The 22,443-nt window shown below is 53.4% G+C and overlaps 2 protein-coding genes across 2 annotated transcripts; both read left to right on the forward strand.

Annotated features, from left to right (window-relative positions):
• The first annotated feature begins 915 nt into the window (after positions 1-915).
• On the forward strand, positions 916-18,514 carry KBTBD4 (kelch repeat and BTB domain containing 4). Its single transcript, XM_075326634.1, has 4 exons — positions 916-1,037; positions 3,752-4,380; positions 7,654-7,760; positions 17,101-18,514. The coding sequence occupies exons 2-4, from the start codon at positions 3,780-3,782 to the stop codon at positions 17,959-17,961; spliced, it is 1,569 nt and encodes a 522-aa protein (XP_075182749.1). The 5' UTR covers positions 916-1,037; positions 3,752-3,779; the 3' UTR covers positions 17,962-18,514.
• Positions 10,655-15,003, forward strand: LOC142255025 (uncharacterized). Its single transcript, XM_075326452.1, has 5 exons — positions 10,655-10,681; positions 13,851-13,973; positions 14,055-14,135; positions 14,215-14,582; positions 14,704-15,003. Exons 1-5 carry the CDS (start codon positions 10,655-10,657, stop codon positions 14,897-14,899), a joined length of 795 nt encoding a protein of 264 aa, XP_075182567.1. The 3' UTR covers positions 14,900-15,003.
• Positions 18,515-22,443: the final 3,929 nt, after the last annotated feature.

Below are 22,443 nucleotides of genomic sequence, written 5' to 3' on the forward strand. Positions count from 1 at the left end.
ACCTCCTGTATTATACTCCAGAGCTGCACTCACTATTCTGCTGGTGTAGTCACTGTGTACATACATTACTGATCCTGGGTTACCTCCTGTATTATACTCCAGAGCTGCACTCACTGTTCTGCTGGTGTAGTCACTGTGTACATACATTACTGATCCTGGGTTACCTCCTGTATTATACTCCAGAGCTGCACTCACTATTCTGCTGGTGCAGTCACTGTGTACATACATTACTGATCCTGAGTTACCTCCTGTATTATACTCCAGAGCTGCACTCACTATTCTGCTAGTGCAGTCCCTGTGTACATACATTACTGATCCTGTGTTACCCCCTGTATTATACTCCAGAGCTGCACTCACTATTCTGCTGGGGCAGTCACTGTGTACATGCATTACATTACTGATCCTGAGTTACCTCCTGTATTATACTCCAGAGCTGCACTCACTAGTCTGCTGGTGCAGTCACTGTGTACATACATTACTGATCCTGAGTTACCTCCTGTATTATACTCCAGAGCTGCACTCACTATTCTGCTGGTGCAGTCCCTGTGTACATACATTACTGATCCTGTGTTACCCCCTGTATTATACTCCAGAGCTGCACTCACTATTCTGCTGGTGCAGTCCCTGTGTACATACATTACTGATCCTGTGTTACCCCCTGTATTATACTCCAGAGCTGCACTCACTATTCTGCTGGTGCAGACGCTGTGCACATACAGTTCCTGATTTTGCAGTGAGCGGTCTGTGCTGAGACTTGTAGTGCTTCACTGCCCCTCCCTCACAGTATGGCGCCGCACTGCCACCTCCTCACCTCCCCGGAGCAGACCTCGCTGCGCTGCCCGCACTCCAGCCAGCATCATTTTCCCTGACGGACAGACAAGGGCAATCGGAACAGGGCGGAAGTCACTGCAACCTGACAGGTCCGCCCACTAAAGCGCTCCGGTTAACTTCCGGGTAGAATCCTAGCGCGTAAGGTTCCAGATCACGAACGTTCCGGTATCGGACGGCGAGAGAAGGCGCGGAGAGCACCGGGGCCGGTAAGTCACTGCTGGTAACGGATGATATTACTGACCCCCTTCACGAGGAGCCGGTCAGTGCACTGGTGTCTGCTGTGACCCCCCCACAGCACAACACTGGGCTTTTCCACCATCACAACATGTGCATGACGTCACCCGACTACAAACTCCGTCTCTTTCTCCTCTGACTCTTTCTCTGTTGTGTATTTTTGCTGCTTTGCTTGTTTCTTGTGGTGGCGCCTGACCCCGTGTGTAATGCCGGACATGGGCTGTTCTGTCCCGTCCCACCTTGTACTTTTGGTTGTCGCTCGTTGTAGAATTATGTCTGTTTCTTGGAGAACCTGGGATAACGAGGCGCGGTCCGTACGGAACATGGCGGCGTTATCCCGGTGTCTGATCTCAGGCCATGTGTCCGGGGCTTTACTACAAAGGCTCACGGGCAGTCCTGTGCCCAGCACCCCGGTGACCAGGCGGCCCTGTGCCGTCCGCCCACCGGGGCGGTGTGTCCCGAAGGCGAGTGCCGTCCGCCCACCGGGGCGGTGTGTCCCGAAGGCGAGTGCCGTCCGCCCACCGGGGCGGTGTGTCCCGAAGGCGAGTGCCGTCCGCCCACCGGGGCGGTGTGTCCCGAAGGCGAGTGCCGTCCGCCCACCGGGGCGGTGTGTCCCGAAGGCGAGTGCCGTCCGCCCACCGGGGCGGTGTGTCCCGAAGGCGAGTGCCGTCCGCCCACCGGGGCGGTGTGTCCCGAAGGCGAGTGCCGTCCGCCCACCGGGGCGGTGTGTCCCGAAGGCGAGTGCCGTCCGCCCACCGGGGCGGTGTGTCCCGAAGATCAGGTAGTAAACATAAAAGTAGGGAAAAGTCGTCCCTGTCTGTTCACCAGGGCATGGAGTGTAACCAAGAAATTTGCTATAACCGCACAATACCAGCAGTGGTGCTCAGCTAATAAAACCATAAAATGAAAGCAAAATATTCATTGTAAAGTCTGCAGCGGCGCCACCATCTGGGGGAAAGATTCAATCTTTATTGGATTTATTTTTTATAAACATACAGGTAAGTTGGGATCTTGCAGAGTGCAGCCCGTCCCGAAGATCAGACGATTTCTGCCCTTATGATTCGCTCCTTGCAGCATTCTTTCTGGGTATCACATCTAGGGATTTCTCCTTCCATCCGTTTGTATGGTATAGATGCAGTCAAGGATAATCGCTGGTACTCACCCCCCCCGGAGCAGCGGCGGGGTCGCAGGGCTGTCCCCGCGGAGGGAGCGGCAGCGGGGTCGCAGGGCTGTCCCCCGAGGAGGGAGCGGCGGCGGGGTCGCAGGGCTGTCCCCCGAGGAGGGAGCGGCGGCGGGGTCGCAGGGCTGTCCCCCGAGGAGGGAGCGGCGGCGGGGTCGCAGGGCTGTCCCCCGAGGAGGGAGCGGCGGCGGGGTCGCAGGGCTGTCCCCCGAGGAGGGAGCGGCGGCGGGGTCGCAGGGCTGTCCCCCGAGGAGGGAGCGGCGGCGGGGACGCAGGGCTGTCCCCCGAGGAGGGAGCGGCGGCGGGGTCGCAGGGCTGTCCCCCGAGGAGGGAGCGGCGGCGGGGTCGCAGGGCTGTCCCCCGAGGAGGGAGCGGCGGCGGGGTCGCAGGGCTGTCCCCCGAAGAGTAAGTGCCGGAAGCCTCTGATGCTGTGCAGAATGCTGAAAGGAGAAATCCCCCTTTGATCTTCCAGGCGTGGTGTCTGCGGCCGCCCCATGAGGGGTTCTCGGCAGCGCGCACCCCACTGATTTCTGTCCGGTGAAGCGCAGGCACAGAGAACCACCATGGATCCAAATCGCTAAACCCATCAGGATTTAAACTGCTTCAATAGTTGCAACCCTAAATACCCCCCCCCCCCCCCCGACCATCCCGTGTGGCCCCTAACTACTCGGCCAGTGATATTAATGTCTATGTATTGTCTGCAGCAAGTGCTAACGGAGCAGGGGGCGTCATCTGTGGGATCATATATATCTGCAGAATTTGGGCTTTTCTGACCCCATGGTGTGCTCCAGTAAGGAGTCAGTGAGGTGGAGACGTGACCGTGCGTCAGGGCAGCAAGAGAGTGAGGCAGTGATACGCATCAAATCCGATGCAGAGAAGCTTCCAGAAAAAGGAGATCCCGGCTCCACCTCCTGGACTCCTATCATACTCACCAGCTGCCGCAGCTATAAAACTGCTCATGTCATTCAGATGTATGTACAGTAATCACAAGTGAGTACACCCCTCACATTTGTGTAAATATTTTATTCTATCTTCCCCTGGGACAGTGCTGCAGATCTGCCCCTGTGATACAATGTGCAGTGTCAGTGTGCTTCTTGTGTACAGTGTCAGTGTGCTTCTTGTATACAGTGTGCAGTGTCAGTGTGCGGCTTGTATACAATGTGCAGTGTCAGTGCGCAGCTTGTATACAATGTGCAGTGTCAGTGCGCAGCTTGTATACAATGTACAGTGTCAGTGTGCAGCTTGTATACCAGGGTAAATAACTCATCAGTCATTAATGTCTAAACCATTGGCAACAAAAGTGAGTACACCCCTGGTGACAATGGCGAAATTGTGCTCCATTAGCCAAAATATACTGTATTACATCATATTATAACCTATTTACAAAAATGTGAGGGGTGTACTCAGTTTTGTGATATAGGGTAAATGTTTCTGGCGATCAGAGATGACATCTGTGTGACGGGGCTGATAACTGCGACTAATAGCTTCTTGTGTTTTGCTCTCCAGGCACTTGTATCCCAGGCGTGTAGAGACCATGGACCCCTCAGAAGACGTGGCTCAGAACCTGGCCGGCAGCACGGAGGAGAACTACTTTGTGACGTACACCTTCACGGACCGCTCGCACAGCAGCCGGGTGGCGCAGAGCATCATGAAGCTGTGCATGGAGGAGCAGCTGTTTGCGGACGTCACCATCCTGGTGGAGGGGAAGGAGTTCCAGTTGCACCGGCTGGTTCTGTCGGCCCAGAGCTGCTTTTTTCGCTCCATGTTTGCGTCCAATCTAAAGGAGGGGCGTAACCGCGTGATCCAGCTGCAGGACCTGAGCGCCAGCGTGTTCCAGCTACTGGTGGATTACATCTATCACGGGACGGTGAAGCTGCGGCTGGAGGAGCTGCAGGAGACCTACGAGGTGGCGGACATGTACCAGCTGACCTCTCTGTTTGAGGAGTGCTCGCGCTTCCTGGTGCGGACGGTGCAGGTGAAGAACTGTCTGCAGATCATGTGGTTGGCGGACCAGCACAGCGACACCTCCCTGTACACCGCGGCCAAACACTGCGCCAAAACCCACCTGTCCCAGCTGTGTGACAGCGAGGAGTTCCTGAACCTGCCGCTGCGACTGCTCACGGATATCCTCGCGGGTGAGTTACTGCGGCCGGCACGATATTGTGCAACGCACATCCCGAATCCGTCACTCTGCACTTGTAGCAAACATCACCGCCAGGTGCATGCTGGGAAGCTGCACTGTAAGGTATGGCCACACCATGTGCACGAGCGCCTGTGCTGGGTGTGAACAGTCATTCTGTGCTGACAGAGGACTCTTATACCCCATGCGCACGCTACGTTTTTGCCACGTTTTTTGGGTGCAGTTTGTGGCACATCTGCATTTCCTTCCCCAGCAGAGTCTGAGATTTCAGTTTAATTAATAATAATTTTATTCATTTATATAGCGCTATTATTTCCGCAGCGCTTTACACACATTGGCAACACTGTCTCCATTGGGGCTCACAATCTGGAGTCCCGATCAGTATGTCTTTGGAGTGTGGGAGGAAACCGGAGACCCCGGAGGAAACCCACGCAAACACGGGGAGAACATACAAACTGCCTGCAGATGGTGTCCTTGGTGGGATTTGAGCCCAGGACCCCACTGTTGCAAGACTGCAGTGCTAGCCACTGAGCCAGCGCAAGACTGCAGTGCTAGCCACTGAGCCAGCACAAGACTGCAGTGCTAGCCACTGAGCCAGCACAAGACTGCAGTGCTAGCCACTGAGCCAGCACAAGACTGCAGTGCTAGCCACTGAGCCAGCGCAAGACTGCAGTGCTAGCCACTGAGCCAGCGCAAGACTGCAGTGCTAGCCACTGAGCCAGCGCAAGACTGCAGTGCTAGCCACTGAGCCAGCGCAAGACTGCAGTGCTAGCCACTGAGCCAGCGCAAGACTGCAGTGCTAGCCACTGAGCCAGCGCAAGACTGCAGTGCTAGCCACTGAGCCAGCGCAAGACTGCAGTGCTAGCCACTGAGCCAGCGCAAGACTGCAGTGCTAGCCACTGAGCCACCGTGCTGCCCAGTTTTGCTGAGGACGTGCTGCTTTTATTCTTGTCTCCAGTTTTGTGGAGACCACAACTGCAGCATGTCCATTTTTTTTGCGTTTTTCACTAGTGATGGGTGGACGCGCAGATATCGGGGATCAGCGGGTCTAACAAAATTAAAAAAAAAAAAAAAAAAAAACCCAGTTCTGACCCATGATTGATCCCTCCTGGTATTTGGCCTGATGCTGGTCCCCATATGTTCTTTCAGGGCCGCTCATTAGCCTCATACATATTCATTGCTTCCCCCGCCCACCGGCGTCTGTGATTGGCTGCAGTCAGACAGCGCCCCCACGCTGAGTGTCTCACTGCTTCCAATCATAGACGCTCTGTGCATCTATGGAAGGTGTAAAAATAAATAAAAAAGGCTTCCTCCATATTGTGATACCAGCACAGATAAAGCGTACGGCTACAGCTGCAGCCCCCAGATGTGCGCTTATCTTGACTGTGTATCAAAATAGAGGAACCGCACGTGGCTTTTTTTTTTTTTTAATTATTTAAATAACTAAAACAGCATGTGGTCCCCCCCCCTCATTTTGATGAAGCCTGATGGCTGGGGGCTGATACTCTCAAGCTGGGGAGGCCCATGCTTATGCTTAAACATAGCAGCCTGCAGCCACCCAGGATTGCCGCATCCATTAGATGCGACAATCCCGGAACGTTACCCGGTTCTTCCCGATTGCCCTGGTGCAGTGGCAATCAGGGTAATAAGGGGTTAATGTCAGCTTACAGCTACCACTAAGCCCTAGATTAGTAATGGAGGTGGTCTCAGACGCCTCCTATTACTAATCAGTAATGAAAAGAAATAAACACAAACACCGAAAAATCCTTTATTTGAAATAAAAGACAAAAAAGCCCCCTCTGTCACCACTTTATTAACCCCCAAAAACAACCCTGCAGGTTCAATGTAATCCACGAGGTCCCACAACAACTCCAGCTCTGCTACATCTGAAGTCACAGTGCGCGATCATGGTGCATGAACACGGTGCAGTTTTGTGGTGAACATAAGTGCAGCTTGCGGTCATAGCCTTAATCTGTGCCCTCTGTCTTCCTCTGCTTCTCCCTCCTCAGCTGATTACTAATCATGGCGTCCTAAGTACAGCCCCCATCACTGCCATGGTAGTACTCCAGCCGATCTTCATTGGAGACCGTGATCACCACTTTAGTGTTGCAGAATGTAGTGCAGGTTTCCAGGAATGTGTCCGCAGGATTTCACCCCCAGAGATATATATGTGCAGGAAGGTCTTTCCAGGACCAGACAAACTCTTCACACGGCCGGTCCACTCCTCCAATGTAAATGAGGCTGACGAGCTATGGTAGATCTGAAGCTATTCTCCGCCTCCTCCTTCTAGACTGACAGCTCCTCATCCCCCCAGGATAGAGGCTCAGTCCAGCAGGAGGCATCAGCGCTGAGCAGGGAATAGAGCCAGAGTGACGGAGGCTTCAGATCTACCCTAGCCCTTCAGCCTCCTTTACATATCAATACAAACACAGATTTCTCAGTAATGGAGGAGCGGACCGGCCGAGGAAAGGAATCGCTGGAGAGAGCTACATATAGTTTGGTGATGAGATTCCCTGTAAAGTGATCCTGACCGCGGAGAGCTGCTGATGGATCCCCGGGCTGATGGATCCCTGAACCGCATATATCGGCTGTACGATCTCAGCCCGGTATGTGTGACTCTGAAATGCCGCGGTGTTTAAGAGAAAATGCTACTGTAATAGTTGCTGGAGATCTGTTAGGCAGGTGGGATCCGGGCGGCTTCGCTCGCAGGTGGGATCCGGGCGGCCTCTCTCGGAGGTGGGGTCCGGGCGGCCTCTCTCGGAGGTGGGGTCCGGGCGGCCTCTCTCGGAGGTGGGGTCTGGGCGGCCTCTCTCGGAGGTGGGGTCTGGGCGGCCTCTCTCGGAGGTGGGGTCCGGGCGGCCTCTCTCGGAGGTGGGGTCCGGGCGGCCTCTCTCGGAGGTGGGGTCCGGGCGGCCTCTCTCGGAGGTGGGGTCCGGGCGGCCTCTCTCGGAGGTGGGGTCCGGGCGGCCTCTCTCGGAGGTGGGGTCCGGGCGGCCTCTCTCGGAGGTGGGGTCCGGGCGGCCTCTCTCGGAGGTGGGGTCCGGGCGGCCTCTCTCGGAGGTGGGGTCCGGGCGGCTTCTCTCTGCCCGCTTCCTCATGCGTGTACAGGGAGAGACCTGTCAGTCACTGGCAGCGGGCAGGGAGTCGCCACGGGGGGCCCGCCCGTCCCACTACTCTCCCCTCCGGTCCCCAGCTTCCCATCATGCAGTGTAATCCTCCCGAGACTCCAGAATGTCGCCCTGTTTCTTATTCTCGTTCTTCCCTTCAGACGGCGTTCCCTGCTCTCAGAATCCAACGGCCGCCATAAAGGCCTGGATCCACTTCAACAAGGAGGAGCGCGAGGGATTCTCCGAGATGCTCATCTCCAGCCTGAAGGTAAGAAGATGCCAACATCGCAGGAGTCAGGACCCGCAGAGCATCGCAGCTATGATAGAAAGGAGTCAGGACGTGCAGAGCATCGCAGCTATGATAGAAAGGAGTCAGAACACGCAGAGCATCGCAGCTATGATAGAAAGGAGTCAGGAGACGCAGAGCATCGCAGCTATGATAGAAAGGAGTCAGGAGACGCAGAGCATCGCAGCTATGATAGAAAGGAGTCAGGAGACGCAGAGCAGCGCAGCTATGATAGAAAGGAGTCAGGAGACGCAGAGCAGCGCAGCTATGATAGAAAGGAGTCAGGACACGCAGAGCATCGCAGCTATGATAGAAAGGAGTCAGGACACGCAGAGCATCGTAGCTGTGATAGAAAGGAGTCAGGACACGCAGAGCATCGCAGCTGTGATAGAAAGGAGTCAGGACCCGCAGAGCATCGCAGCTATGATAGAAAGGAGTCAGGACACGCAGAGCATCGCAGCTATGATAGAAAGGAGTCAGGACACGCAGAGCATCGCAGCTATGATAGAAAGGAGTCAGGAGACGCAGAGCATCACAGCTATGATAGAAAGGAGTCAGGAGACGCAGAGCATCGCAGCTATGATAGAAAGGAGTCAGGACACGCAGAGCATCGCAGCTATGATAGAAAGGAGTCAGGACACGCAGAGCATCGCAGCTATGATAGAAAGGAGTCAGGAGACGCAGAGCAGTGCAGCTATGATAGAAAGGAGTCAGGACACGCAGAGCATCGCAGCTATGATAGAAAGGAGTCAGGACACGCAGAGCATCGCAGCTGTGATAGAAAGGAGTCAGGACACGCAGAACATCGCAGCTATGATAGGAGTCAGGACACGCAGAGCATCGCAGCTGTGATAGAAAGGAGTCAGGACCTGCAGAGCATTGCTGCTATGATAGAAAGGAGTCAGGACCTGCAGAGCATCGCAGCTATGATAGAAAGGAGTCAGGACCCGCAGAGCATCGCAGCTATGATAGAAAGGAGTCAGGACACGCAGAGCATCGCAGCTGTGATAGAAAGGAGTCAGGACACGCAGAGCATCGCAGCTATGATAGAAAGGAGTCAGGACGTGCAGAGCATCGCAGCTATGATAGAAAGGAGTCAGGACACGAGGAACATCGCAGCTATGATAGAAAGGAGTCAGGACACGCAGAGCATCACAGCTATGATAGAAAGGAGTCAGGACGTGCAGAGCATCACAGCTATGATAGAAAGGGGTCAGAACACGCAGAGCATCGCAGCTATGATAGAAAGGAGTCAGGACACGCAGAGCATCACAGCTATGATAGAAAGAAGTCAGGACACGCAGAGCATCGCAGCTATGATAGAAAGGAGTCAGGACGTGCAGAGCATCGCAGCTATGATAGAAAGGAGTCAGGACATGCAGAGCATCGCAGCTATGATAGAAAGGAGTCAGGACACGCAGAGCATCGCAGCTATGATAGAAAGGAGTCAGGACACGCAGAGCATCGCAGCTATGATAGAAAGGAGTCAGGACACGCAGAGCATCGCAGCTATGATAGAAAGGAGTCAGGACACGCAGAGCATCGCAGCTATGATAGAAAGGAGTCAGGACACGCAGATCATCGCAGCTATGATAGAAAGGAGTCAGAACACGCAGAGCATCGCAGCTATGATAGAAAGGAGTCAGGACACGCAGAACATCGCAGCTATGATAGAAAGGAGTCAGGACACGCAGAGCATCGCAGCTATGATAGAAAAGAGTCAGGACACGCAGAGCATCGCAGCTCTGATAGAAAGGAGTCAGGACACGCAGAGCATTGCAGCTGTGATGGGGGTTGAAATGCGGCAAGCATTGCAGCGGTGATTGGGGGAGCGGTTGGGACGTGCAGAGCATTGCAGCTCGCTGTTTGGCGCTGTCTCGTTGCTGTGGCGGCTCTTACAATGGACGTGTGATCGTCGGAGCTGGAGTGACGGAGGAAGGCGCTTGTTTTCGTGAGTCCGGTTTTTCTTCTTGTGGAGTCGGGCCGGTGTTTTTCTGAGGAAGTTGCAGAAACCTCCGGTATACGGAGCCATGCGTCATCACATGATATAACGGGTCCTCATGGCGTCCGCCGCCATATCCCGGAGCCACCGTCCGCCTTGTGCTTCTTCTTCACACGTGGTGACATTAGGAGCGCGGATTTCTATGGAAGGCGACATTGCTCTGCCGGGAGCCTCATCACATCCACTTCCTGGGGCTTCTCCTGGACGAATGCAGCAATGATGGGAGCCCAAACCCTGCAAACAGGGAGCGGACACTGCCGAGGAGTGACTGGCCCTGTGTGTACATCACCTCCACTATCACACCGCCATATTGTGCTCACACATCACTGCCGCCCTCCACAGAGAAACACCGGCCACAGGCACTCCTCACACTGCTGAGGTAAAGTGAAAGCTGAGCTCTGACTGGCTGCTCGGGTAACATGAAAGCTGGGCTGTGATTGGCTGCTCTGGTATCATGGAAGCTGGGCTGTGATTGGCTGCTCTGGTATCATGGAAGCTCACCCCTAATTGGCTGTTCTGGTAACATGGAAACTGAGCTCTGATTGGCTGCTCTGGTAACATGGAAGCTGAGCTCTGATTGGCTGCTCTGGTAACATGGAAGCTGAGCCCTGATTGGCTGCTCTGGTAACATGGAAGCTGAGCCCTGATTGGCTGCTCTGGTAACATGGAAGCTGAGCTCTGATTGGCTGCTCTGGTAACATGGAAGCTGAGCTCTGATTGGCTGCTCTGGTAACATGGAAGCTGAGCTCTGATTGGCTGCTCTGGTAACATGGAAGCTGAGCTCTGATTGGCTGCTCTGGTAACATGGAAGCTGAGCTCTGATTGGCTGCTCTGGTAACATGGAAGCTGAGCTCTGATTGGCTGCTCTGGTAACATGGAAGCTGACCTCTGGTTGCTCTTGGTGACAGACAGGTTGGGCCTCATTCACCAAGACCAAATCAGCATTGCCTTGTGCAGACTGCATAGGGAAGTGTGTGTGTGTGTGTGTGTGTGTGTGTGTGTGTGTGTGTGTGTGTGTGTGTGCGCGTGTGTGTGTGTGTCTATCTACAGCTTATGTGGAAAATTATGTGCCCCCTTCACATTGGCCTCCTATTCTGCAGTCAGAGACATTAAAGGAGTCCTCTATAACTGTAAGGCTCTGTGCGCACGCTGCGGTTTTTGTTTTACCACAAAGACGCAGCATTTTTATCTTTGTGGTGACTGCTTTTAGCAGCGTTTTTGGCTTAAAAACCGAAGGAGTCCTCCACCTGTCCGGCCTCTACTGAAGTGAGCCGCGGGATCAGCGGTGACGTCACTCAGGTGATGTGCGGTGACATGACAAATCACACGAGTGACGTCACCGCTGATCTCGCGCTCACTTCAACCGCGGCCTGATATGCGGTCACAAGTGGAGGACTCCAGTCAGGTGATGTGTGGTGATAGCTGGAGTCCTCCACCTGTTACCGCAAATGACTGATGATGATAAATATAAACCCCTGTGTGTAATCAAGTCTCCGTATAATGCCCCTGCTCTGTGATAGGCTCAGTGTTCTGTATAAAGCGCAGAGAGCATCATGAAGACCAAGGAACACAACAGGCAGGTCCAGGATACTGTTGTGGAGAAGTTTAAAGCCGGATTTGGTTACAAAAAGATTTCCACAACTTTACACATCCCAAGAAGCTTTGTGCAAGCGATCATATTGCAACGGAAGGAGCATCATACCCCTGCAAATCTACCAAGACCCGGCCATCCATCCAAACTATCATCTCACACAAGGAGGAGACTGATCAGAGATGCAGCCAAGAGGCCCATGATCCCTCTGGATGATCTGCAGAGATCTACAGCTGAGGTGGGAGAGTCTGTCCATAGCACAACAATCAGTCTACACTGCACAAATGTGGCCTTTATGGAAGAGTGGCAAGAAGAAGCCATTTCTCAATGATATCCAGAAAAAGTGTTGTTTAAAGTTTCCCACAAGCCACCTGGGAGACACCAAACATGTGGAAGAAGGGGCTCTGCTCAGAGGAAACCAAAATCACACTATCCGGGCACAATGCCAAACGATAAAAGCAACACAGCTCATCACCCTGAACACACCATCCCCACTGTCAAACATGGTGGTGGCAGCATCATGGTTTGGGCCTGCTTTTCTTCAGCAGGGACAGGGAAGATGGTAAAATTGATGGGAAGATGGATGGAGCCAAATACAGGACCATTCTTGTAGAAAACCTGTTGGAGTCTGCAAAAGACCTGAAACTGGGACGGAGATTTGTATTCCAACAAAACAATGACCCCAAACATAAAGCAAAATCTACAATGGAATGGTTCACAAATAACCGTATCCAGGTGTTAGAATGGCCAAGTCACAGTCCAGACCTGAACCCAATCGAGAACCTGTGGAAAGAGCTGAAAACTGCTGTTCACAAACGCCTCCATCCACCCTCACTCAGCTCCAGCTGTTTACAAAGGAAGAATGGGCGAGAATTTCACCTCTCCATGTGCAAAACTGATAGACCCATACCCCAAGAGACTGCAGCTGTAATCGCAGCAAAAGGGGGCGCTACAAAGTATTCACTTACAGGGGGTGAATAATATTGCACGCCCCAATTTACAGTTATTTATTATAAAAGTGTAAAATAAGCAATAAATTTCCTTCCTCTTCACAATTGTATCACTTGTTGTTGATTCTTCACCAGAACATTCACATTTTTATCTTTATGTTTGACGCCTGAAATGTGGGAAAAGGGTGAAAAATTCAAGGGGGCTGAATACTTTCACAACGTGCTGTATTTGTTTTAAAACATGTATGTATGTATGTATGTATGTATGTATGTATTTTACATAAATTATAAATCTAAGGCTGGAGTCACACTTGCGAGTGTAAAATGGGACCGAGTCTCCTGCTAGAAAGTAGCCTGAGCTCTGTGCGAGTGATGATCCGTGCAATGCAACCGCACTGCGATCCTGGGATTTTTCTCATGATTGTAGTCCGTGTGTGATCCGTTTTTATTCTCAGCAGCTGTCATCTGCCATTCACCTCTGCTACATGGCCGCTGGCAGCAGCCACAGACAGAGCCGCACGATCAGAATGAAGTCGGATGAACTTCACCCGACTTCATTGCCATCCCGCGGCTCTGTCTGTGTGTCACGGCCTGATTTTCGGTCACCGGTGAAGGTCTCACCGGTGACCGCAAATCCCGAGTGACTTAGTGCAGATCACTTATCAGCAGTGCTGTCACTGAGGTTACCCGCGGCCACAGCAGAAGTCCTCTCGCTGAGATCTGTGGCCGCGGGTAACCTCAGTGATGTCATTGCTGATAGCGCGACTCACTTCAGTCACTGCGGGGAGCTCACAGAGAGCGGTCGTGGTCTGTGACCGCTCTCCTCTCAGCTTCTGATGTACCAGAGCTGAAAGTGTCGTGGGACCTCTGTGGATTACGTCGGACCTGGAGGCGTATTTGGGGGTTTAATAAAGTGGTAAAAGAGGGTGTTTTGGTTTTTTTTTTTTCATTTATTTGAAATAAAGCATTTTTTGGTGTATGTGTTTTTTTTTTTTTTATTTATCTTACAGATTAATCATGGAAGGTATCTCGGGGAGACTCCTGACATGATTAACCTAGGACTTAGTGGCAGCTATGGGCTGCTGCCATTAACTCCTTATTACCTCGATTGCCACCGCACCAGGGCAATTTGGGATGAGCCGGGTACAGTCCCGGGACTGTCGCATCTAATGGATGTGGCAATTCTGGGCGGCTGCTGGCTGATATTGTTAGGGTGGGGGGCTCCCCATATTGTGGCGCTCCCCATCCTGACAATACCAGCCTCCTGCTGTATGGCTTTACCCTGGCTGGTATCAAAATTGGAGGCAACCGCATGCCTTTTTTTTTTTTTTTTTTTTTTTTTTTTTTTTGTCTGATTTGGACTGAGAGAAAAATATCAGATGGGAGCTCCTCATTGATTAACATGGGTCCAAGTGCAGCGCCAGATTTTCTCGCATTGCACTCGTGCGAGTTAATCGCAAGTGTGACTCCAGCCTAACCCTGCAGCCGTTCATTTTTTTTAATTTTAATTTATTTTGGGGTTGTAATAGTTATACGAAGAAGAAGAAGAACATATCGAGGAGGAAGATGATGATGAGGACTTAGGAGACCTTTTTGATGATGAAGGAATTGAGAACATTGAATCGGACTCGGACTATGAAGAATATGTCGCTGTGAGGCTTTTCTTTTAGATAAGATGTCGCCGTTCTGCGTCGTCTTCTCCGATTTACCGTGGATTTGGTTTTCTCTTCTAGGAGGAGAGTGCGGAGGAATACGAGGATCCGCCTGAGGCTGAGAATGCGGCGAGGATGTGCGGCGAGTTACAGATCGATCCCGTAAGATCACTCCTCATCCTCACTTATATTTTTATACTTCTATAAACAAACCCATAATTTCTACTTTTTGGCGGAATAGGAATTCCATGACCTTCTCCAAAGACTCCAGGTACAATCGGATGAAGAAAACCGCTACGACCATTGGTGCTTCCCGGATAACCCACGCTGGGGCCGGGGCGAGCAGCGGCCGCCCCCCACGCCCGATCCCGAGGGCCGGCTGCAGAACACAAGCTGGTGTCGGTGCGGACATTGTGCCATCATGTCGCACGTAGCGGAGAGCGTCTGCTGCCGGGAAGTGCGCGCCATGGAGAGGTTCCTAGAAGACGAGCCTTGTGTTACGCGGCACCTGGACTTCCCCGGCTTCATCCTGTCCAGAGACCTCCTCATTCAGCTGCTGCAGTTCAGCACCAAGTTGACCGCGTCAAAGTTTGCCGAAAATGAAAATGGGTAAATGTTTCTTGTCGGAGCATGCTGGGAGTTGTAGTTCTCCAGCAGCTGCGGGACGCCGACCACCTGACGCATTGCTGACCGTTCAGACGCACTTATATCACTTTTTTTTTCGGTCCAGGCACCTTCGAGAGGCGGCTTATCGGAAATTCACCAATGTGATCTACGGATTCCTCGGGAGGGGACGTGGATTGTCGGTGCCTTCGTGTGTCGTCCGGAAGATTCGGGAGACGTTCCCGAGCCCCGATGGGAGTTACACCGGCTTCAAATGGTATTCGGAGTACGCCTCCGGGCCGCTGGCCGGCCTGAACTTCTGACACCGCCTCCAGCGACCGCGAGTGACCGCGAGCACAGCACTTTATTACCGCACTCACTGTTACACGGTTTTATGTTTCATATGGATAAAAAGTTCTAATTTTTCAAGAATGTTTGATATAAAAAGTTATTAAAATTGTTTATAAAGAATGTTAAATTATTGCGCTGTGAGTTCCTCTCACGGTGGAGCGGTGCGCATTTGCCGGGTTTTAGATGACTTTTATGTCCTTGTTTTTCACTGAAAGTTTAAATAAAAATGTTGTTAAAATAAGTTCTAGATCCGCGTTGTGATTGGAGCGGGAGGTGGATGACTTTACAAAGCTGGAATAAAAAAAGGAACATCCGGATTTAACCCATGCAAGGTCTCAAAGATCTGACACTTATCTGCTGGAAAAACCCTGTAAATAGGGGGGGTGATCTGGAAATCCAGCCCCAAAAATCTCAGAACACGGGGTTCAGCGACCTCTGCTCATTCACTTCCCACGTTTCCTCTGTGTGCGGGTTCTTTTTCTTCTTTCTTGCAATTTTCTTCCATGAACCTCTTACATTTGTGTATTTATGTCAGTATCGTTCCTGTAGAAGGGCCCCTCCGCTGCACGGTGTGCACATGCGTCTGCTCCGCTCGCTCTGTCACCCATCACTAATGGTACCTATTTATTTATTACTCCATTTATTTGCAGGGTTTTGTGTGCTCTAGAAATGTGTGGAATAGTCTAGAAAAAAAACTGCGGCTCTGCACATTGCGACTGTATAAGCTGCGATGCTCTGCACATTGCGACTGTATAAGCTGCGATGCTCTGCACATTGCGACTGTATAAGCTGCGATGCTCTGCACAGCTTCACTCTTGGTGTTTATTGTTTTCTTTGTGGGTTTTTTCTCATTTTATATATATATATATATATATATGTATTAGTGATGCTCTGCGTGTCTTGACCTTTTTTTTTCCTCTCACAGCTGCGATGCTCTGCGCGTTCTGACTCTTTTCTATGCTGCGATGCTCTGCATGTTCTGACTCCCACACTGCAATGCTCTGCACATTCTCGCTCCCTTCCACGCTGCAATGCTCTGCACATTCTCGCTCCCTTCCACGCTGCGATGCTCTGCACATTCTGCTTCTTTTCCACGCTGCTTTTCCACGCTGCGATGCTCTGCACATTCTGCTTCTTTTCCACGCTGCTTTTCCACGCTGCGGCGCTCTGCACATTCTGCTTCTTTTCCACGCTGCTTTTCCACGCTGCGATGCTCTGCACATTCTGCTTCTTTTCCACGCTGCTTTTCCACGCTGCGGCGCTCTGCACATTCTCGCTCCCTTCCACGCTGTGATGCTCTGCACATTCTCACTCCCTTCCACGCTGCGATGCTCTGCACATTCTGCTTTTCCACGCTGCGATGCTCTGCACATTCTGCTTTTCCACGCTGTGGCGCTCTGCACATTCTCGCTCCCTTCCATGCTGCGACGCTCTGCACATTCTCGCTCCCTTCCACGCTGCGATGCTCTGCACATTCTCGCTCCCTTCCACGCTGCGATGCTCTGCACATTCTCACTCCCTTCCACGCTGCGGCGCTCTGCACATTCTGCTTTTCCACGCTGCGATGCTCTGCACATTCTCGCTCCCTTCCACGCTGCGATGCTCTGCACATTCTCGCTCCCTTCCACACTTCGATGCTCTGCACATTCTCGCTCCCTTCCACGCTGCGATGCTCTGCACATTCTGCTTTTCCACGCTGCGATGCTCTGCACATTCTGCTTTTCCACGCTGCGGCGCTCTGCACATTCTGCTTTTCCACGCTGCGGCGCTCTGCACATTCTGCTTTTCCACGCTGCGATGCTCTGCACATTCTCGCGCCCTTCCACGCTGCGATGCTCTGCACATTCTCGCGCCCTTCCACGCTGCGATGCTCTGCACATTCTCGCTCCCTTCCACGCTTCGATGCTCTGCACATTCTCGCTCCCTTCCACGCTGCGATGCTCTGCACATTCTGCTTTTCCACGCTGCGATGCTCTGCACATTCTGCTTTTCCACGCTGCGATGCTCTGCACATTCTGCTTCTTTTCCACGCTGCGGCGCTCTGCACATTCTCGCTCCCTTCCACGTTGCAACGCTCTGCACATTCTCGCTGCGACGCTCTGCGTGTCCTGTAATAACTGTTTGCTATTCTGTTTTCAGGAATCTTAGTGTTTCGGTGTCTTGTGTCTTGCAGGAAATCGGGGAGAACGTGCACATCTACCTGATCGGGAAGGAGGAGTCGCGCACGCACTCCATTGCGGTCTCGCTCCATTGTGCGCAGGACGATTCGATCAGCGTCAGCGGACAGAACAGTCTGTGCCACCAGATCACCGCCGCCTGCAAACACGGTGCCGACCTCTACGTGGTTGGAGGGTCCATTCCTCGCCGAATGTGGAAATGTAACATGGAGACCATGGACTGGGAGCGCTGCGCACCGCTGCCCCGGGACCGGCTGCAGCACACGCTGGTGTCTGTACCCGGCAAGGACGCCATCTACTCCCTGGGGGGTAAAACCCTGCAAGACTCGCTGTCCAACGTGGTGATTTACTACCGCGTGCCGGACAATGTGTGGACAGAGACGAGTCAGCTGGAGGTGGCCATCTCCGGCGCGGCGGGGGTGAACCTGAACGGCCACATCTACCTGATGGGGGGAGAGGAGAACGACCTGGACTTCTTCACCAAACCCTCCCGGCTCATCCAGTGTTTCGACACCGCCACAGAGAAGTGCCACGTCAAGCCCTACCTGCTGCCGTTCGCGGGTCGGATGCACGCGGCCGTGCACAAGGACCTGGTGTTCATCGTGGCGGAGGGTGACTCGCTGGTGTGTTATAACCCGCTGCTGGACAGCTTCACCCGCCTGTGCCTGCCCGAGGTCTGGAGCTCCCGACCCGCGCTCTGGAAAATCGCCAGCTGCAACGGCTGCATCTACGTGTTCCGGGACCAGTACAAGAAAGGGGACGCCAACACCTTCAAGCTGAACCCCGCCACCTCCGTGGTGACCGTCACCAGCGGCATCCGCTTCCTGCTCACCAATCTGCAGTTCTTACTGGCGTGACGCCTCGTCCGATGGCGCGGGATAAACGGAGACGTCCTCGAAACCTGAGATCTGGAAAAAACCGGCTTCAACCGGCGCCATTAGTAAAGCGCATTCACCCGCCCGTGTCCTCTGCTCACGATTCTTGCTGTTTGGAGGCCGAGGAAACATTAGACAAACCGGTCCCCTCCGCATCTAAAATCCGGAGTATTGACCGCATCAATGGCGGGATCAGGGGGCGAAACAGAAGAAAGGGCAGGAAGGCTGAGCTGGGTGCTGTGCCTCCACCTCTGCTCCGCGGCCGCAGGGTCAATCACATCCTCAGCCAATCACTTCTGCCCTTTTCATGCCTGTGATCATCGGGATCTTGGTCCTGAATCCTTTGTGATCCCCCATCGGCTTTCTATCAATATCCCCGTAACCGCCCGTATATTCGCAGTAGCCGCGTGTGCAGGGTGGAAAGCGATGCCGGGAGCCACAAAATCACCCGTCCTTTAAAGCAGGGTTTAGTGGCGGTTTTTATTTTAAATATCACAATTAATTACAAAAAAATAAAAAAATAGAAATCTTGGAATTTTTTTGACACTAGATATATCTGATGTTTCATGAAATCCATATATACATGATCAACAATCAACCGGCTGACCATTTTTGTATTGACGCATCTACAGAATGTGTGGTTATTGTGAAAGGAGGCGGAAGTGAGCTGTGACATCCCTTATTGTGAATGGTAGATCCTGTTATCAGTCATTGTACAGCAGGTGGAGGAGGTGGGCTGTGCCTTTCCTATTGTGAACGATTGATCCTGTGTCATCAGCTGTATATAGCGGTGTTGTCAGTCATTATATAGGAGGTGGGGGGTGAGCTGTGCCTTTCCTATTGTGAACGATTGATCTTGTGTCATCAGCTGTATATAGAGGTGTTATCAGTCATTATATAGGAGGGGGAGGAGGTGAGCTGTGATATTTCCTATTCTGAATGGTGGATCCTGTGTCATCAGCTGTATATAGAGGTGTGGTCAGTCATTATATTGGAGGGGGAGGAGGTGAGCTGTGATATCTACTATTGTGAATGGTGGCTCCCGTGTCGTCTGCTGTATATAGCGGTGTTATCAATCATTATACAGGAGGAGGGGGGTGAGCTGTGACATTACCTTTTGTGAATGGTGGATCCTTTGTCATCAGTCATTCTACAGGAGGGGGAGGAGGTGAGCTGTGACATCCTCTTTTGTGAATGGTGGATCCTGTGTCATCAGCTGTATATAGGAGGTGTTAGTCACTATAATCCTTATGATGATAATGAAAATGCTGAAAACTCTTCCTAAAAGGATATGAAGTTTGGGTGTAAAACCCCCAGCCTTTAGTGTGATTATGACAAAAAAATCTCATTTTTATTTTAACTTTTGTTGATGAAGAAAAAAATCATAAAACCCTGATGTAACAAGATGTCATTTTCTGATGCCCGGTTCCCTTTAATAGGGTTGTTTCGGCTGTGATCTCGCGCTGCGGCTGGGTCCGAGCTGTTTCGAAGCTTCATCATCAGACATGGAGTATAATGGGCACAGCGGGGTCATAGCAGTGAGAGTTGTGGGGGCTCTCGGGGGGGGGGGGGGGGCTCTCGGGGGTGGGCACCACTGCTGCCCTATGATGGTGGTTAGGACCTTACCCCCCTGTGGAAGGATCCTCCCGCCAGCTCCAGACCTCAGCTGTGGAACATGAATAGAATTGGGGATTGTGCACACGGTGGAGATACACGGGGGGATACAGATTCTCCACTGCGTCTTAGGCCTCGTTCCCATAAGGAATAATTGGATTTTTCGCAGCGGTCCGCACCAGAGCACACAATCGTGAACGGCTCTGAATATTGGGCTTATTTTCTGCATTTCCCCCTTTTTATGCCTTTTTGGTGCATATTACACAGTATATACAGGGTGGTCCAAAAGTAGGGGGACAATGTAAAGTGAAACTGACTCAGTTGCCCTTAGCAACCAATCAGATTCCACTTTTCATTCTTCAGACTCTTTGGAAAATGAAAGGGGGAATCTGATTGGTTGCTAAGGGCAACGGAGTCAGTTTCACAGATAAATCTCCCCCAATTCTGTTTTCTTTTCTGATAACCCATAATGCCAAATAATGTAAATACAGAACAAAGAAAATGGATTTCAAAAGTATTGGAAATCTCAAAATGCTGAAACCGTTAGAGCAAATTCTTATTATTTTCTGTCCAGCTACTTTTGGACCTGTGTCTGTCTGTGGGTATATATATATATGAGAGATATATAGATATCTATCTGCCCTAAGGAGGTGATCGGCAATGGCTGCCCTGAGGGAGGTGATCGGCAATGGCTGCCCTGAGGGAGGTGATCGGCAATGGCTGCCCCGAGGGAGGTGATCGGCAATGGCTGCCCTGAGGGAGGTGATCGGCAATGGCTGCCCTGAGGGGGGTGATCGGCAATGGCTGCCCCGAGGGGGGTGATCGGCAATGGCTGCCCCGAGGGGGGTGATCGGCAATGGCTGCCCCGAGGGGGGTGATCGGCAATGGCTGCCCCGAGGGGGGTGATCGGCAATGGCTGCCCCGAGGGAGGTGATCGGCAATGGCTGCCCCGAGGGAGGTGATCGGCAATGGCTGCCCCGAGGGAGGTGATCGGCAATGGCTGCCCCGAGGGGGGTGATCGGCAATGGCTGCCCCGAGGGGGGTGATCGGCAATGGCTGCCCCGAGGGGGGTGATCGGCAATGGCTGCCCCGAGGGGGGTGATCGGCAATGGCTGCCCCGAGGGGGGTGATCGGCAATGGCTGCCCCGAGGGGGGTGATCGGCAATGGCTGCCCCGAGGGGGGTGCCCGGCAATGGCTGCCCCGAGGGGGGTGCCCGGCAATGGCTGCCCTGAAGGGGGTGCCCGGCAATGGCTGCCCTGAGGGGGGTGATCGGCAATGGCTGCCCTGAGGGGGGTGCCCGGCAATGGCTGCCCTGAGGGGGGTGATCGGCAATGGCTGCCCTGAGGGGGGTGATCGGCAATGGCTGCCCTGAGGGGGGTGCCCGGCAATGGCTGCCCTGAGGGGGGTGCCCGGCAATGGCTGCCCTGAGGGGGGTGATCGGCAATGGCTGCCCTGAGGGGGGTGCCCGGCAATGGCTGCCCTAAGGAGGTGATCGGCAATGGCTGCCCTGAGGGGGGTGCCCGGCAATGGCTGCCCTGAGGGGGGTGATCAGCAATGGCTGCCCTGAGGGAGGTGATCGGCAATGGCTGCCCTGAGGGGGGTGATCGGCAATGGCTGCCCTGAGGGGGGTGATCGGCAATGGCTGCCCTAAGGAGGTGATCGGCAATGGCTGCCCTGAGGGGGGTGCCCGGCAATGGCTGCCCTGAGGGGGGTGATCGGCAATGGCTGCCCTGAGGGGGGTGATCGGCAATGGCTGCCCTGAGGGGGGTGATCGGCAATGGCTGCCCTGAGGGGGGTGCCCGGCAATGGCTGCCCTGAGGGGGGTGATCGGCAATGGCTGCCCTGAGGGGGGTGATCGGCAATGGCTGCCCTGAGGGGGGTGATCGGCAATGGCTGCCCTGAGGGGGGTGCCCGGCAATGGCTGCCCTGAGGGGGGTGATCGGCAATGGCTGCCCTGAGGGGGGTGCCCGGCAATAGCTGCCCTGAGGGGGGTGCCCGGCAATGGCTGCCCTGAGGGGGGTGCCCGGCAATGGCTGCCCTGAGGGGGGTGCCCGGCAATGGCTGCCCTGAGGGGGGTGCCCGGCAATGGCTGCCCTGAGGGGGGTGATCGGCAATGGCTGCCCTCAGGGGGTGCCCGGCAATCGCTGCCCTGAGGGCTGTCATCGGCAATGGCTGCCCTGAGGGTCGTGCCCGGCAATGGCTGCCCTGAGGGGGGTGCCCGGCAATGGCTGCCCTGAGGGGGGTGCCCGGCAACGGCTGCCCTGAGGGGGGTGCCCGGCGATGGCTGTCCAGTCCTTTCCTTGGATATGTGCAATCCCAATTATTTCTTATCGACCCCATGAGAACTAATTTCTGTCCGATCGGATCAGGCGCCGCCAGCGTCGTATCCTCTAGTTTTTTGATTGGTTAATATCAGGAGCCACTGACCTGCGCCCGCCCTGACCCCTCCAGCTACACGGACACCTTCAGAGCAGCGTTCACCAGTAATCCCCATCAGACACTGGACTTTGGGCTTGTTCAATATGGATGCAAGAATATGGCGTGTAGTCCTGGTGGGCTGTGGAGCCTCGCTGCCGCTGTCTGGACCTCCAGCTTTCCCGGTCTATATAGAGGACTAATGCCAGTCCCCGGCGGTGCCCTCTGCCCTCATAATTTTTCACAGATTTCCTGCCCGTTTACCGAGGTGTGATACATTGACGTATAGGGGTGCACTGGTTTCTGCAAGATTTCTTATTAAGGCTCTCAATAGAGCAGCGTTTTCCATTCTCCGGTGGATGCAGATCCACAGCGCACGGCCGCAGGTCTGGAGACACGGAACACGGACGGCTGAAATATAACGTCTGCGGAGC

The sequence above is a fragment of the Anomaloglossus baeobatrachus genome, chromosome 10, assembly GCF_048569485.1.
Source record: "Anomaloglossus baeobatrachus isolate aAnoBae1 chromosome 10, aAnoBae1.hap1, whole genome shotgun sequence".
NCBI classification, from domain to species: domain Eukaryota; kingdom Metazoa; phylum Chordata; class Amphibia; order Anura; family Aromobatidae; genus Anomaloglossus; species Anomaloglossus baeobatrachus.